The sequence below is a fragment of the Python bivittatus genome, unplaced genomic scaffold (genome assembly GCF_059951505.1).
Source record: "Python bivittatus isolate LINGU-HERP-01145 unplaced genomic scaffold, Pbiv_v1 ctg000520_np1212, whole genome shotgun sequence".
NCBI classification, from domain to species: Eukaryota; Metazoa; Chordata; class Lepidosauria; order Squamata; family Pythonidae; genus Python; species Python bivittatus.
Window position 1 is genome coordinate 3,471,738 of NW_028277080.1, and position 18,181 is coordinate 3,489,918.

An 18,181-nucleotide genomic window follows, 5' to 3' on the forward strand; every position below is an offset into this window, starting at 1 on the left:
ATCCCAAGGACTCCACAGTTCAACCCTGAGCTACACGTATTCACTTCTCTCTCTCTCTCTCTCTCTCTCTCTCTCATTCTCTCTCTCTCTCTCTGAGTGATTGTGAGCAGGGCCCCCAGGAATGGGCACAACCCGAAACTGTGCAAAGGAATACTGTTCCATATTATTGCCAAGGAAAATGCTTGGTTACATCATGTAGAATTAAGTTTGACTCAAGGACATTTTTACCTTTTCTCACATTCAACCCACTATGACTACAGCTAGTCTTTAAAGATACCAGCTGAACACTTGGAGATCAGGAAAAGTCAGTCTAGACTGCCTGGGTGGCTCCATTTTCTAGCCAGTTTTTTTTTTTTAAATCATACATTCTGAAACATGCCAGATGAATGCTTATAATAACATGTAATGATACCCAAATAAGACAAGCCACTAAGAATTTCATAATATCAGTATAAAGTGTTATAACTAAGTTCAAGCATTCATCCCATTTGATTGAGGGATTAATAGAATTGAGGTAAATTTGAATTGTCCAGATCATAAAGCTACTGATATACCATAAAATTGTGTCATTACTAGGCTCTCTCAGGGTATCCTGCTCAAAATGTCCTGTGTAGAGATTTGCATACAAATGAGCCATGCAAATGTCTGTTGCTGTAGGTCATGAACTCCGTTAAATGTTAAAATTACTAGGGGGAAATCATTCTCTAGGAGGAAGATCATTGCTTCTCTAAATTTATTTAAAGTTTGAATCACTAATTGATGACCCAGATATTTTTTCAAAGACTCAAGTCTGAATCATTTTAGCTTTTAATATGTTTATTTAATTGTATTTATTTAGTAGTTTACATGCTACTCAATCCAACAAGACTCAAAGCAGCTTTCATTAGAAAATACAGCATTAAACTAGAAACAATAAACAATAAAACAGCACTCCAAAGAACAACAATATCCAAACCCATAATAGGAGCTACGTATATATAATGAGTGTGGGTATGATGTTTAAACCATATTTTGTTTGTTTAAGTCAATAAAGATATCCTGATATTCTATCACACAAATACCAATCCCAAGAGCTTCCCAAAATGATATTCAAGATTGAAGCACACAAAAATTCAAAAATGAAAAATAAATGAAAATTTCCAATTAAAAACTTTATGTACAGTGTTGAGTAGTTAACTCTGGTTATTTTGTGCAATATCTCTATCTAGTGACGGACAGTAGTAACTGCATCTTCATATATATTTGTTTATTCTATTAGCTTCTAAGCTCTGCCACACCACCATCCATTTCAATTTGCTATGAACTTTAAACCTAGTCTGTAATTCCTTCACTTTTGTTCTCACCCTGTTTAGTTTTCTAATTTATTGAGGACTAAATTATAGCACTTGCAGGAAATACCTTAAGCTAATTATTCTTCAGCCTAAACTAGCCAATAATGGAGTTTTGAGAATGCCAACCAATCAGTGCTCACTCTCTGCTTCTGGCTTGCACTGAGTGTAACCACACCTTCACGCTCCTAGTGAGTTTCCAGCTTTCCATGAAAAACAAGGGAAAAGCCCTTTGGATTGCTGTGGTGCTATTATAGCAAGCCTTGTATGAGAAACACTGGTAGCATGAGCAAAGAATTACAAAGCCTTTCCAAGTTTTACTGTGTGTGAAGCAGTGCTTGGAAACAGGAGTGGTAGCACTCACAAACACAGGATGCCACAGCAGAGTTTTTAGGACTTCCCATCGTGTTACTGCAGATTTGCTGTTAACATTGTTGGAAAGATATGGCATGTAACAACAGAGGCACAATAAAATTATTGTGCGATAGAGCTCACTGATTTCAGTCATCCTAACCCAGTTCTGAATTGTTACATGGCTGTTAATAAAAAGGTAATGTACCCTCGTTATATTCAAATTAATAACAGCAATGCTGAGTGTGACCACCAGATGGAAGCTTAATTTCTAGAAACAAGAAAGAGAGATCTGTATCAAGAAATAAAATATGTGGATATGAATAAGTGGAAAGAGCAGCAGATGCATTTAATATACTAATTATAACTGAACATGTTAAGACTCTGGTATGACATATGTCCCCCAAATCCTATCTTTATATATTGTTCTACAATGTAATTTAGGAACATACTGCAGCTAATGTCGTATTTCAAGAAGTAGTTATGGGCCACTTTTGCAAGTTCTGCTGTTGCAGTTTTTCTAAACATGTTTACATAATATTGAGAGGAAGACATATAATTAAAATAGATACAATAAAGAGTCTTATAGAATCTTGAAGGTGAACACATTTTATTATTGCTTTGGTTGGCTCCTCAGTTTTTGACACTGAGGGCCTTTTCTCACTAGAATCCTTAACTGGACTAATGTTTGCTGTGGCAATATCCTGCCTTTTTGGCAGAATAATTTTTGCTGCTATACTATCTAGATAACCACATGGGAAGGCACATAAATATTTTGAGAATGTTGACTGGCTGATGGACAAGCAATGACATGTGTTTCCCAATCTTTCTTCTAAGATGCAGGGAATTCCCCAATGCCAACATCACCTGGGTGTGGGAATTTACCAAGGATGATCAAAGCTAAACTGATTGCATAAGTACATTTCCCGGGAAAAGGAAGGGTAGTGGGTAGAAATGTTAAGCTTTCTCAGCATAGTCCTGCAGTGGATTATGATCAGGTACGATAAGACAACTTATAGGCTGGTAATGTGATAGATCAGCATCCTGAGAACAGGAATAAAATTGGGCTTGCTATGCCAGCCATTTAGCACTACTATAAATTGCAAGGGAAGAGTTCTGAAGCATCTGAATGGAAGTCCTATTTATTCATATTGTGAAGCAATGCTTCCTAAGAAGATTCTGGTTACCAACAGGCTTCCAAGCCCACTTCAAAGTGCTGATAATGATCTTAAAACCCTGCATGGTGTAGCACTGGGTTACATAAGGCAGAATTGAATCTGCCTCTTTGATGACAACATCTCAAGGAAGTCTGTTAGAGTCTCCACTGCCCCTGAAGTTTGAGAGACATGAAGAAGATATTACACCTTCTCTGTGGTGGTCCATGGATTTTCCTCCCTCCTTATTCTTAGAAGATCTTTAAGCAGAGTTTTATTTCACCAGGCCTCCAACTCTAGCTACGTGTTCTTAGTTTATGTGTTGAGAGAGTCTTGAGTGCTACATTATTATATTCCTGTGGTTTTATAATTTTAAATGACAGATGATACAACTGTCATTGGTTTAATTCAAAATGGAAATGAGTCAGCATATAGACGGGAGGTTCAACAGCTGGTCTTGTGGTGTGGTAGTAATAACCTGAAACTGAATACACTTAAGACCGTGGAGATGATTGTGGACTTTAGGAAGAATCCTTCTCCTATTCCTCCCCTTACTATACTTAACAGTCTAGTATCAGTGGTAGAGTCCTTCAGGTTCTTGGGCTCTATACTTTCCCAAGACCTGAAATGGACGTATAACATTACAGCTATTATTAAAAAGGCACAGCAAAGGATGTTTTTCCTGCGGCAACTTAGGAAGTTTAAATTATCCCAGGAGCTCTTGGTGCAGTTTTACAGGGGAATCATTGAGTCTGTTATCTGCTCCTCTATAACTGTCTGGTTTGGTTCTGCAACCAAACAGGACAGACTCAGACTCCAACGAATAGTTAAGTCTGCAGAAAGGATCATTGCAATCCATCTGCCTTCTGTAGAAGAACTATATACTGTGAGGGTCAAAAGGAGGGCAGAGAGGATATCTGCAGACTCTTCTCATCCTGGGTACAATCTGTTCCAACTTCTTCCTTCAGGACGGCGCCATAGAGCTCCTTATGTTAAAACATCCAGACATCAGAATAGTTTTTTCCCTCGTGCCATTGCTTTGGTGAATACCATGTGATCTTTTTGCTATTATCCAAACGCACCGTTGATTTTGCTGTTATCACCGAAGATAAATTCCTTGTGTATGCTTTATACTTGGCCATTAAAGTATTGGTATTGGTATTGGTATTAATTTATTGATATTACTGCTTTTATACTTTTAACCAGTTGGAGCCTGCACAAAGTTTTTTGAGTTGGGAATCCTATAAAAACTTAAATACATACATAAATGTGTAAAGCAAACCAGAAAAAACTGTGATCTATGCATCCACATTAAGATAATAATAAAGATAATGTGGATACAAAAACATTAACTGCAACAATAGCTACCAGATTACAGAAAGTAATACCATCTATAATCCACCCATTTCAGTCTAGATTTATAAAAAAAAATAGATAAGCATCTGACAGTATCTGTCTGGTGATTGATATTTTGGATATTGCAGCAAAGAAATTGGGATCAGCTGCTCTAATTTCAATGGATACTGAAAAGGCCTTTGATATGGTTCAATGAGTTTATCTAAGAAAATATGGGTTTCAATTTGGCATCTTCATTCAGTGGCTAATGTTATTACAAATGATTTGCCTCTCAACCTATCAAATTATATCATGGCATCTGTCAGGGATTCCCTTTGCCTTTTAATCTTTAAAATGATTCTTGAACTTTTGGTTTCTTCTATTAGACAGTCACAAAACAATAAGGGTGTATGGTGGCATTTGATAGGTAATATAAACTTTATTTATTTATTTATTTATAACATTTATATAGCTGCCTATCTTACAACAACTATGGGTGGCTTAAACCAATAAAACAGTATAAAACCAACAGCAATAACAGAAAAACTGGTTCCACGGCCACACTTCTCCCTAATACACCCACATTCTCATCCCACCCTGGCCTCAGCCCTATTCCAACGTCTGGGGGAAGAGACAGGTTTTAAGTGCTCTCCAGAAGGATAGAGTGGTAGGGGCTATTGGATATTGGGGGAAAGTGTCCCACAGGGCAGGGGCTACAATGGAAAAGACATGCTTCTGAGGACCCACAAAATGGCAATGTTTAAGGGAAGGGACCTGGAGCATGCCCATCCTATCCTCTCTGGTGGGATGGACAGATGTCCTCAGGGAGAGGCAGACCTGCAGATGTCCTGGTCCCATGCCATGCAGGGCTTCACCAGCACCTTTAATTGCACCAAGAAGAAAACTGGGAGCCAGTGCAGCTCACACAACAGAGGTGTAATATGTGTGAATCTAGGGATGCCCAACACTATATGTGCTGCTGCATTCTGGATTAGTTGTAACTTCTGAGTGGTCTTCAAGGGCAGACACTTCAAGGTGTCATCTGCTGGCAGGAAAAAAACATCAATCATTGTCCCTGATGTGGGATGGGGTGGGGCAGGGCAGGATGAATGCAGGTGAGTGCTTTGAATACCATGATTAGTCACCAATCAAGTTGCCTGACTTGATAGTTGCAGGCACAGAGGTGCTCCATGTCTTTGTTCACTCAGGCAGTTTCTGAACTCCAGTAGTAGAGAGTATTTCTTATTTCTGAACTTTGGTCTAATGTTGTTATGAAAGAACATTCAACCCATGTCCAAAAATAGTCCAACTGATAGGCCACTGGAGCAGTGAAGGGACACAGACTGAAGTGGAAGGGCTAGCAGCTACATATTCAGTGAAGTATGCTAGATCACATCTGTAGCAAAAATTGGAAGAGGAAAGACAACAGATGACTTTAAACTGTCATTGCTGTGCACTGAGGATGAAAAGAAAGAGAAACATGAGAACATGGTATAAAAAGCCAGTTCATGCTATGATTATAGGGGCTGAGGATGAATACTCAGCCCTTAGCAGATTTTAGTACTCAAGTTAGATATGCATTAAGAGCTCCAGCATGTACTGAAAAGAAGGCGTCAAGTGATGACTGGAGGGACCTCAAGACTAAAGGAACCCAGCAGCAGCACAGAGTATACAGGCTCTACCCCTTGGCCACTCTCTCCCATTAGTTGTCAACTGATCTTGTCACTTAACTAAGGAGATAGTGGAGAGCAGGATGCAAAAGTACACAGCTAGGGGCAACTGCAGCGGCAACACCCACTTTCTCCCTTTTGACAGCCAAGATGTTAACAAATCTACTGATTGTATCAGCTAGAAAATTTCTAAGGCACATAAAGTGGAATTATCTGAACCAGTCTCTCCTCCATTTCTGCATACTAACCTACAACTATCCACTTTGGCTTTTATTACAGTAACTTATATAGTGATTTTATGTATTTTATTTATTTTATTTTATTTATTTTAAGCCACCTAGAGTGGTAAAAGTGAGATGGGCGGCTCTATAAATTAAATAAAGAAATAAATAAACTAACCAGTACAACAGAAAAAGGCAAATAAATAAAACACAGTAATTTGCACAATGGGACCAGATAGAGGATAGAAAATGAAATATAACCAGAAAAGGGACATGTCAATTGACATTCATAACTTATAAGTGATCTATTATAGTCCCATATTAAGACTGCTAGTTAAGATAACCAAGGAGAAATTATTCAGCCCTTAATTCAATTCTTCATACTATCAAGGAAAATTTGGCTACATTTGGAATCCTGGTAAAAATAATAGACATACAATCCTCTGGTCATCAAGGAAATAACAAGCTTTTAAACCTATTACAGAAATCTCAGTAAAACTCAAAATATAGCAGGACCCGAATGAGGAATTCAGCTCATCTAACCAGGTAATGATCTCCTTATAAGGGAATACATTCATTCCATCCCCTTGCCACCCTTCTCCTTTCCAGAACAGAAAAACCACATGAAGAGTCTGTCAAAATATTTAGGGCCACATCTGAAAAAAGTTGACATTGTGACAGCCGTAAAATCCTGAATAAAACCTGACAGTGAAGCATGAATGATGGAGTCCTACAGAAGTTTTGAATGTCATCCCTAAATCCATCTCTGCTCATTCAAGAATCAGAGTGGCTGACACACCAAAAGCTCCCGATCCAGTCATGGCACTTCTTCTCAGACCTGCCTGAACTCCTAGCCCCACTTCCTTTCCACTGAGGACACACACACAGACACCCCTCTTTAAATTTTGCTGCTGTCACAGGATTTACAATTTCTGAATTAAGATCTTGGAGGAATACTTTCAAATTTCTCTACAGATGTTATCTTTCCAGGATTATCAGCTTTCAGAAATGTTAGAACTAGGTTTTGCTTCTGGAATGAAAAGTAAGAATGGTATAAAGACTCTTTGGGAAATAATCCAGCAGACTTCTCTGTTTTCAGTAAGAAGGATGATAATTCCTGGAACACCCCTAATGCTTCTACTTGGCACTCCCAATCTGAAGGCCCAACTCTAAATGACAGCAGCAACATCAGCAGCAGTTCTCAGAGGCAAAGATATGCCTGCCATTAAATGAATAGCATTAATATCAGTTGGTGAGGTAGGCAGTAACAAAGTCCAGCCTGAATAGTTGATGGGAAGAGAGATCAGTTCTTTGCAGGAGAACAGGAGCTAAAAATAATGGTTTGCTATAGGAAGGGAGACAAGAGTTCATTTTCCTCTGCTCCTCTGCCCCTGCTACATGTACATCCCCTTTTGATTTATAAGGAATTGAGAGCAACCAGGCGACTCCTAACTTACCCCCAGTAAGTTTTAACCATCTGCTAAATCAAAATAGGAATGACTAAATTTCAAGCTGAACAATGGCTCACAGAAGATAAATACAGAACATTAGTTTATGTATATTTTCTTAAACTGCAAGCCACCTCTAAAGCCACAGGACAGGTATTGTAGCCTAGAAATGACTTATAATTAGGTGGAACATCTGAACCAAATGGCATCCCCCTCAAACCTTCTCAAAATAGCAAACCCCTTTGCTGACATGGCTGCTTCTACTTTGGAGAAGCATTTAATGGAGATTTTCCTCCATAAAATGAATGATAATGAAAGCATCTCATTTAAATACCCTTTAAGGTTGATGGGTCTGTTTTTTGTAGAATGAATAATACAATAGAGTATTTGCAGGAAAATTGCTTGTGTATTCTGACTGATGACTGCCAGTTTTCTGCATAAGGAAGCTTCTTTCTCCATGCCTTCTTCCCCACCCTCTGCTTTCCCTTTCTCTCACTCAGAGGCAAAGCAGAGTGCCAGCAGTCCATCAATCGTGTCATATCTTTCCTTTTTATTCATTGCAGGATCTATTAATAGCTTTAAACAACTGCTTCCTAAAAATGGAGTTCTGAATGACACAGAAGCTGGGCTGAGCTATGTAAGGTATCCAGGGTTTGGTCTCTCAGCTTCTATTTTTTTGCCTTTGTCTTCAAACAAGGGTTACTTGCTTGCTGCAGATGCTTCCTGGTGACCTGAATACATCTAGATCAATTCACTGGAAAAGCGTGGGGATCAAACCAGTGCACAAAGAGTCCTGCATCTCTCCAGGCTTTTCTCTTAGATATTCCTTTCCTTCTCCCAGATAAACCCACAGAAGCATAGCAATATGAAGGCAGCTTGCTGGTTCCTGGCAGTTTTTTATGTACTTGTCTGCTACAGGGCTGAAGAAGGACTGGACTTCCCTACCTATGATGGGAAAGATCGTGTGGTCGACTTGAGTGAGAAAAACTACAAGCAGGCCTTGAAGAAGTACGACATGTTTGGTGTGCTGCTCCACGAACCAGTGACTTCCGACAAAAGCTCTCAAAGACGGTTTCAAATGATTGAGATGGTGCTGGAGGTAATTATTTATGTAATTGTTTATGTAGGTTTATGTAATTGTTAATCTACCACTATTGGCTCTTTATAGGCATTGAATAGTTTGGGGCCTAAATGGGAGCAGGATACAGATCTTCAAATGGGTATTTGAGAAAAGTATTAATGCAGACTTAAATCATCAGCCTAATCTTTGACAGACTAAGTTTCTTGCCAATTAATTTCTAAATCTTAACAATGCTTTTAAGAGTAAAACTCTGCTTCTGGAACTATACAGTTCCATTTATTTTAAGCAAATGTTTTCCTTTAATCCATATATTGGATTCAGTCACTCGTCTGCTCATCAGGAACTAAACGGGAAAGCATTTAATAAGCCAAGTTGAAAGAACTTCAGATTCCTTGTCTTTGCAGCTTGTTTTTTTATTGTAAGTATTCATTTCTGAGCCAAAAAACTGATTAATATTCTAGGGATGAAATGGTTCCAATATCAATGAAGCTAATCTAATAAAATGAAATACTATAGCTACCAGAAGTATCCTAGAAGGAGCAGCTAACTACAGTTGAGGGAGAAATATTTTTCACAGACTGTCAATGGGAAGAAAGAGAAACAACAGCTACTCAGATAATAATTGCTGTGCAGATCCACAGAATCATATTACTATCTGGAGAAGCTATTTTTGTCTATAGCAACGTGTTTTCAGAATAAGCAAGTACAGAGAACCATCCCACAGGATATAGGCATCTTCTCTGTATCCTATGCTCTGTGGCTAAAACTCACAATTGGGTCTCATTTGAGTACAATGCCTTCTAGATCTTGTAAGACATGCTAATAGAGTCTTGTATGATTAGAGAATTTTGCATAGTTATTCAAGTAGTCCTCACTGAATCTAAAGCTAACAGATTAATAAGCAGTACTTTCCAAATATGAGATGAGTACTAGCCACAAGGAGAGCCAGCTTATGGTTCACTATCATTTGTTGCGTGAGAGAAATACCCAGAGACAATCTCTGTCTAGCTACCCAAAAACTCCATTCACACAACAATTCACCTTTAAAGGTTGGGTTCTGGCAGCAGAGGAACCACTGTAGAGCAGCTTTTCCCCATACTGCCAAGGCAGCGTGAGAAATCATAACCCATATAGGAAAAGTCAATTCTTCAGTGTCTCTCTTTATCAGCAATAATACCGAGAGCAAATACCAGAATGAGAAGATATGCAACATCTGTGATCCATCTCTGTGATTTGGTGCTTTTTTTATTACCTGAGAAAGAATGATACTGTAGCCATCCCTTTGCCAGTAAGGCAATGTAAAAATGAGACCAAAAGGTACCTGGGTTGTGAACACCATTCATGATAATGAGCTGTATGTGGCAAGGTTCTCAGAAATTATAACAGCATGTTGGTGGCACACTTTAAACTGTCACAGTTTGTCTCTGGGCCTTGTTTGACCCATCAAAAAAAAGGGAGCAAGAAAGCAAAATGCAAGTCCTTGCATAATGATATCATTTACTCTATCACTACTGGCCAAACAGAATTTGCTAGTCTACTGATAGGTACTATCTGCTCTTGAGAATAGGCTTTTGTTCCTCAGATCTGGATATTCTCTAATATGTCACTACTGAAATTAGGGACACACTTATGGCAGTCCTGTTTTAAGCACTAGGACCTACCTTTTCTCCATCATCATTCCATTTTGCTACAAATTTTATCCCCATCTGTGATATGCTACATTAGTTTCTCCTTGAAACAATCTGTCTTCCACTGAGCAGGTTTTGGGGTTTGGACTAGAAAAAATACAAAGTATACCTTGCAGCTGCACATTTTTTAAATTGTACCTTAGAGTTCCTGTACATGCATTTATGTGTTATGCACATTAGAGAAAATATGCATCATTTCCCCTCAGTGAAACAGAAACTCTTTCCACTCATGATCACTTCCACGTGAGATTTCTGTGGCAGTGTGAAAGCAGTTCTGTTATGTTCCCACAAAGGTCTCTTAATTATGCAATTCAAGATTACCATTGCTTTTGCATGTCCCTATCATGCCACACCACTTCAAGAGTTCTTTACAAGCTGAACCAATGAACTTTTGAAGTTAATCAACTCAACTGCTACTACTCTGTAGCTGCACTGGGGCATTTCCCATTGGGGGGAATTCCTGTCTTGTCCAGCTTTGGCTCCTGGAGCCTCCCCCCCCCCCCCACTTCTAAAGCAAAGCATCCATGGTGCCTTACCATCATTCCCTCATTGCTTGCTGGCTGCCCTGATTGGTGGCTTTATCAGCATAGTGTTGAGGGTAGAGGGTGGGGGTTGACTATTTGCCTTTTTTGGCCCACATTTTTTTCCTTATTGCTAAGAACAAATTTGGCAAAGGAAGAACAAGGAAGGGGCAGCACAGCAGCTAGCTGCCATTTTAACACTCCCCCATTGGACAGCTTTAGAGAGTGTCGGCCAATGGAAGGGGAGAAGGAGGCAAGGAATGCTGCACAATGGCACAGAAATGGTACAGATGGTTTGTGGGGCAAACCTGGGAGTCATGCAGTTGTGTGTTCAGCTGCATGGTATAGTTGAAACTACCGAGAAGCTAGAAGTTCTTTTCTTTTTGTTTTGTCATGTAAATGCTACTGTATTTCCCATGGGGAGGAATTTTTGCCTTATCCTTTCTCCTGGCTCCTGAGTTTTAGGTCCTTTAAGAGAAACACTAGCTTGACAGCTGGGCAGGTTCCTACAGCAGTCCAGATGAAATGAAGACAGCTGAAACTGACATGAGCTTTGTTTATTTCTTGCTTTTCTTCAGCAACATGTATAAAGTGTCAGGCTATGGAATATTTTTCTTCTTTTCCCTTTTCTTTTGTGTACAGTGACAGTGAGGGATTTTGTTCCTGAAGTATCTGCAGAAACTTGATCCAGAATAGTATTCTTTGCTCCTTGTTCTCAGCATTTCAAGTTATTAGAGGTGAAGAGGGTTTGGGAACTGAAAATGGTGGTACTGCCTCACATTAATAAAACCTTTCTACAGGCACAGGTGTTTGTATCCAGATAAAAATATTATTCATTTGGAGCTTTTTGGATGTTGTTTCTTTTCTTCTTCTTTCCTTATTAAGGTAAATCTGCTAAGGAGAAAAGAACAAAATCACTGCCTATCAGTAGCTCTTTGAGTCCTAGACACATCAAGGCATCTTAACAGATGAAAAAATAATGGAGTAGTAAAATATACAAATTCATTACGCCTAAGAGATTTAATGATGTTAGTGATAGGGCTGATTTAATTGTTTGTGGCGAGTCATTATATTTTCAATATGGTGACATATGGACTGGAGGAACAAACACATTCATGTTCTTTTCTTTTTTTTTTTTGTTCATTGGGAGGCAGCCATGACTGCTAGTTCTCTACAGGACACCCACACTTTATCTGGTTACTTCTCTAACAGGAGAAAGATTTTTCAACTCATGCCATAGGAATCTGAGACATACAATGGTGGACTAGTTTGAATGCTGATTGTCTCTTGGAGCATCTCATAAAAGGTTTCATATGACCTGGCTGGATCATATTTTTATTTGGACGGAGTGTTCCTAATTTTAGTGACCTTAACCAAAGAGCTGTGTTTCAGCTTTGTGAACTTTCGACCTCTTCCTTAAGCTTCATTCCCAAAGCCTGTTATGGATATGCTTTAAAAAAAAACTAAAAAAAAAAACTAATACAAACTAAGGAAGATATAAAAAGTAAACATAAAAAATAAAAAGTGCAAAAAAACATTAAAAAAGAAAAAATAGTAAAGAAAGAAGATATATAAAGAAATGACTTCCCCCTTCATCAAGAGAACAAAAACATCCAGCAACTTATCACTTTTTCTACAACAAAAGATCTCTTCTTCCCATATCTTATCTCTTATGTAGAAACAAATGTTAAAGCCTCAGCATTCAGTCCTATAAATATAAATAACTTTATTGCAGTCACTAACCAGCACAAGGGAATTGGTATTCAAATATCCAAAATATCCAAAACTAAATTGACAATATCAGGATAATTAGGAAAAGTACATACAGACAAAGAATTTTGGCTAAAAGACAACATTCAATCAAAATATGCTAAGGGGCTTGCTTAGGCTACAGATATGCAACAAGGAGAAAAGAGATTAAAATTAGGAATCTGAGTAATATAACCTTTGAAATAGCAAAATAATATACAAATACCACACACACACACACACACACACACACACACATTTTTGTAAATAAAACAATAAAATTATCCAAAAGGGATTTAGGAATTATGAACTTCTCTTACAGGCATCTATCAAACCTGAGAAGAATATAGTACTGACATGGCATGTGCACCTAAAAAAACATAAAAGAAGCAGCTAAAAGTAGCCCATGGTTAATGCTGAGCCTGAGCCATTTCTGGGTCTCCATACTCAGGCAGGTTCCGTTGCTCTTAATGATTCTTGGCGTGATTTTGCATGCTGCCACACAAAACCTGGCAACTTTGTGTGTTATTTCAGGGTTGATGTCAGAAAGTAGAAATTGAGTATGCTATTGAGTGTTGTATCCTGATTTGCTGGTCAGGAGTGGCGTAATTAGGGCATTTCAAGGTTCTGTATAAAACCGGCAATGCAGAAGAACGTTTGATAGTTTCTACCTGTCCTGAGTCGCAAGAATCTGATCAGTCCTAATCAGCAAAAGTCCATTAAGAGTTACCAGAAATAACAACATATATATACTGTAATATATATATATATATATATATATATATATATATATATACACATATACACACACACACACACACACACATATATATATATACACATATACACACACACACACACACACACACACACACATATATATATATATATATATATATATATATAATATTTATACCATAAAAATCACTAAATCACTTTCTCTGGAAATACAGCAAAAGATCTCTTCTTCCCGTATCTTATCTCTTATCTATAAACAAATCTGTAAACCTGGTCATTCAGTCCTGATCAAGAAAAATCCATTAAGAGCTACCAGCAACAACAACATATATACTTTAACCATGATCAAATAAACTAATTTTATATTCCTTCCCTTTACTTTTAAGAATCTTGATGTCCCAAAAGTTTATTTCTTTTCATTTTCTCTTTGTCTCTTTTCAGGAACTCCTTCATAGGTTTAACATGTCTCTTTTATAAATCCAAGATAAGAAAGTTAAGCAAGTCAGTCTACTGGTTTGTTATTTGTGTGTCCCTTTTAATTATTAAGACATCAGCCAGCTTCATTTGTAAATCCAGGGTAACATATTTTCCCACATCATTCTTGTAACCTATCATTTTTAAATTCACACTCAAAATAGCCTCAGTCTCAGTCTTATCCTCTTCTATCACCTTTTAAATCCATTTTTATGATAGACAATCTTAAAAGTAACTTCTGAGTGACCTCTGGGGAAGCAATGGTGGACTGAAGACAGTGGAGCCAATGATTGCAGCGGAATGAGGAGCTGGCAAACAGATTGGCTCCTCAGAATTCCTCTCCAGATAAAGGAGAGGATCTGGGATTGCCCACAAGTGCTCCATACAGTGGCTCCCCATGAGGAAACTGTAAGACAGTGGTCTCCGGCAGGTTTTAGAACTCTGGGAGCTGAGGGATTGTCATCTTTGCCCATGATGCAGTTTGGCACCTGAAGAGGACACTGGCTTCACATACTTCCTTTCTTAATCACTTCTGGAAATTGTTTGTTAATGGCTTTTTAGATATTAAGAACTTTCAGAAAGGCAAGTTTCATTGCACTAGGTGAGTCTCCTTCAATCCTTGGTGAAATAAGTTTTATGCAAGTTTAAGGACTTAAAAAATTATTATTTGGAATAAACTTATTTGGAATACTAAAGGGTAATTAGAACATTGATTTTGGAAAGTTAAAAATGGATTAAGGGGCCAGATGGATTTGAAATAAGATTTTGAAATTAATTACAAGAATCATTTCTATGGGTTGTTTAAAATACTATAAAAAGTATATATGAAGATTTTGAAACTAAATGTAAGAAATCTTCCCATGGGAAAATGTCATTGATTAGAAAAAAATATGATAAAATGGGACTTTGAAGGTTGGTCATAAGAGGGAATCAGAAAGAACTAAAGATTATAATTAAAAGAGGAGAGACCCACTAATACAGAATGGAGCAAAATATTCTAACTTTGGAAAAATTCAAAGATATTTGGGAACAATGCCTGTTATGGATATGCTAAAAGAAACTAAAATCAGAAGTTTTGCAATGGCATGCATAACTACTGAAGGGGGTGGTGGTTGTGCCCTTGAGTCAGTCTTGACTTGTGGCGACTGCTTGGACAAGGCCTGCAGTTTTCTTGGCAAGGTTTTTTGGAAGTGGTTTGGCCTTGCTTCCTTCCTAGGGCTGAGAGAGAGAGACTGGCCAAGGTCACCCAACTGGCTTGTGCCTAAGGCAGGACTAGAACTCACAGTCTCCCAGTTTCTAGCCTGGGTCTTAACCACTACACCAAACTGGCTCTCACTGTAGGGTTGCAATCATTTATAAAATGTTGGGGTAACCAGTGCTATTAAACTCATTGGACGTTCTTTCTGAGTAAACAATCATACTACAAATCTCATCCATCTAGCAAATACTGCTAATAAAAATCTTTGCATTGGAATTGGGCTTAGTGGACATCATACTGAGCTATTGAGAAAACTCACTTAAAAGTTGTATCATCCCAAGGAAATTCTGATTCTCTAACGGGCCTAAAGATCCACAGGTCATGCTATTTTCAGATGAACTTTTTATTGTGCAACAACTAGCACCACCTTCATGAAATGTTACGGAGATCCACTTGACAATGAACTATTTGAAATTCTGTGTATTTATATTTTTTCCATCATTATTCCATAAGAGGACAAGGTTGGAATAGTAGCATTTTAAATGAGGAAAACAATATACTTAACTGGGAAACAGTGGTGAGGCACTGTCCCCCAGAAAGGTAGAATTTCGAAAGTACTCTTCTTTAAATATTTTCCTCCCATCTACCTTCATTATTATCTAACAAAATGAAAGCATTGGAGAGATTTTTCCTCCTCTGTATTAATATAAAAAGGATGTTTTGTACTCAGAGGAGATAAGTGATGAAGGTTTCTGTTAAAATAGTAGTTTGAATGAACCATCTTCTACTCACCCAACTTAAGAGAAAAAAAAAAGTACCATATTTTCTTTTATCATGCAAATAATGGTGATGAGGAAAACTGTACAAGGCCCCAGTTCATATCTGGATTTTTTTCATACTGAGCACTTCTCTTGAAATGAAAAATAATCATACACAAAGGTGCACATTATTTATACAAGCAAAAAACCCCAAGCTGGCAATTTTCTCAGCATTGTGAGATTGGCTAGATGGGATTGGCTAGATGGGATTCTGAAACTGACTACATTAAGTCAGTTGACTGAGAAATTGAACTTGTAAAATGGACATTTGCTAGAAAATTAATAGAATTTGATTGATTGTACCAACAAATCAGCTGTCAGATCTTAGTGACCACATATGCAGACCTTCTCCAGGATGATCTGACCCCAACCAAGCCCTTCAGGTTTTCTAACAGTGCAACAGTGCATTGGTGCTGTAACTGAGTCCATCCACTATGCTGTTGGCCATCCTCTTCTCTTTTCCTTCCACATTTCCCAGCATTATGGGCTACTCCATTACATTATAGAGTTGGGTGGTTGCTGTGCCAGCTGTCAGTTTGACCTTCTTTATATTTAATCTTAGTCCTACATTCACACTGTGCTTCTTGATTTTCATTATTAGAGCTTGCAGGTCATTCACATTTTCAGCTTTCAGAGTATTGTCATCAGTATAGTCCAGGTTATTGTTGTTTTTTCTTCCAGTTTTATAACCATGCTTCTCTTCTTCCAATCCAGGTTCCCACAATACATATTCATTGTATAAGTTGAATAGATAAGGAGAAAATATATAGCCGTGTCTCACTCTTTGCCAACCTTTCACTGTGTTCCATCCATACTGTCACTTCCTGTCCTGTGTATATGGCTTGCAATAAGACAATGAGATGGTCTGTGATTTTAATTTCTTAAGGACATTCTGCAGCTTGATTTGGCCAACACAATAGAAGTCCTTTCTATAACCAATAAAGAACATATTGCTATTGTTTTGGAATTATTTGGCTTTCTCAGTTATTAATTGTGTATCACCAATAATGTATCTTGTTCCTCTGCCTTTTCTAAAACCAGCTGGAACATTTGGCATTTCCCTTTCCATGTAGGTCTCCAATTCACACTGCATGATGTTAGCAAATCAAATTAAGGATATTGTGTGATATTTTGCACAATCTGTTAAGTCTCTTTTCTTTGATATTAATATGTACATTGACCTCTTTCAATTTGTTGATCACTGTGTTTTCACAGATTTACAAACAGTTTGGTTTGAACTTTTATTGATTATTCTTTTGTTGCTTGCCATATTTTTGTAGAGATTCCCTACCGATCCATTTCCAGTCCAACTTGGTAATGACTGGAGTGCTGATCTAACTTAATCTTCTAGTACTAGAGGTTCTTGTAAATAGGGAATATCTTTTCAGGTATCTTGGATGTAGACATCTCTACTGTGCAGAATTTTGGTATAGTCTTTACATCTTTGTTTGATCTTCTTTGAATCAATTACTATCTGTCCACTGCCATCCTTTAGCTTATCAGTTCAAGGTTGGAAACCTCAGTTCTGAGTTTGGAGATCCTTTCATTGTTTTTCCATGTCTGTTTCCATCTATGATGTCTTTACAGATATAATTTGTCTCTTCAAAGAGTTCTCTGAAATTCTTCATTAAGTTCCTTCCTGAGACTTTGTCTTTCTTAACTTTCAGTTCTCTTCCTGGCAATTTCCACTGTCTGTTCTAACATCCAGTTTGTTTCTTCTGTTTCGTGGTCTTTGGCAGTCTCTTTTCACATTAATCTTTAACAACTTATTTGATTTCATTTCACATTTCCTCTGGTTTTCTATCAAGGTGGCTTAGAACTTCAAAGTGTTTCCAGATGTTCTCCTTGAAAAATTTGGGTACATATTCAAGATCATATTGTGGAAACTGGTTGGCTTTGTTCTTCTGCCTTAGCTTGATTTGAAATTTGCACATAAACATTGCATGTTAACACTTTGTGATCTGTTCCACTGGCAGCCCTGATCATACGTTTGCTTTTATAACTAAGCACTTCTTCCTCCTTGTACCAATAATATAGTCAGTTTGATGTCTGTATGCTTCATTCAGAGATATCCATGTATATAGGCATCATTTGGCTGTTTGAAGAGTACATTAGCAATAAAGAACTAAGGTGTGAATGACTGTAAGTAGACCCTCCCATCCCAGAAGGACACAACAAATAAAGTTGTACAAAGGCCCTCCTTGGCACAACTGCCACTAGCTCACTGAGTAGAAGCTGTGAGTCCAGGTTACTAGCCAGTTCCATGCTGGATAGTTTCCAGCCCCACCAGAGGTTGTCCACAACTGCTATCAATTTCATCTCCATGTTGTACTTGGACCTGAACCCTGACTGAAATGGGTCCAGATAATCCATTTCCTCCTAGGCTGTAGTGCTACTATCTTCTCGG

At 37.9% G+C, this 18,181-nt stretch overlaps 1 protein-coding gene across 1 annotated transcript in view; it reads left to right on the plus strand.

Annotated features, from left to right (window-relative positions):
• The first annotated feature begins 8,091 nt into the window (after positions 1–8,091).
• CASQ2 (calsequestrin 2) overlaps positions 8,092–18,181 on the plus strand; it is a 56,181-nt gene continuing 46,091 nt past the window's right edge. Inside the window, exon 1 of the mRNA XM_088147527.1 lies at positions 8,092–8,606. Within this exon, the coding sequence (XP_088003653.1) occupies positions 8,373–8,606 (234 nt within the window). The 5' untranslated portion in view covers positions 8,092–8,372. The remainder of the gene's footprint in view (positions 8,607–18,181) is intronic.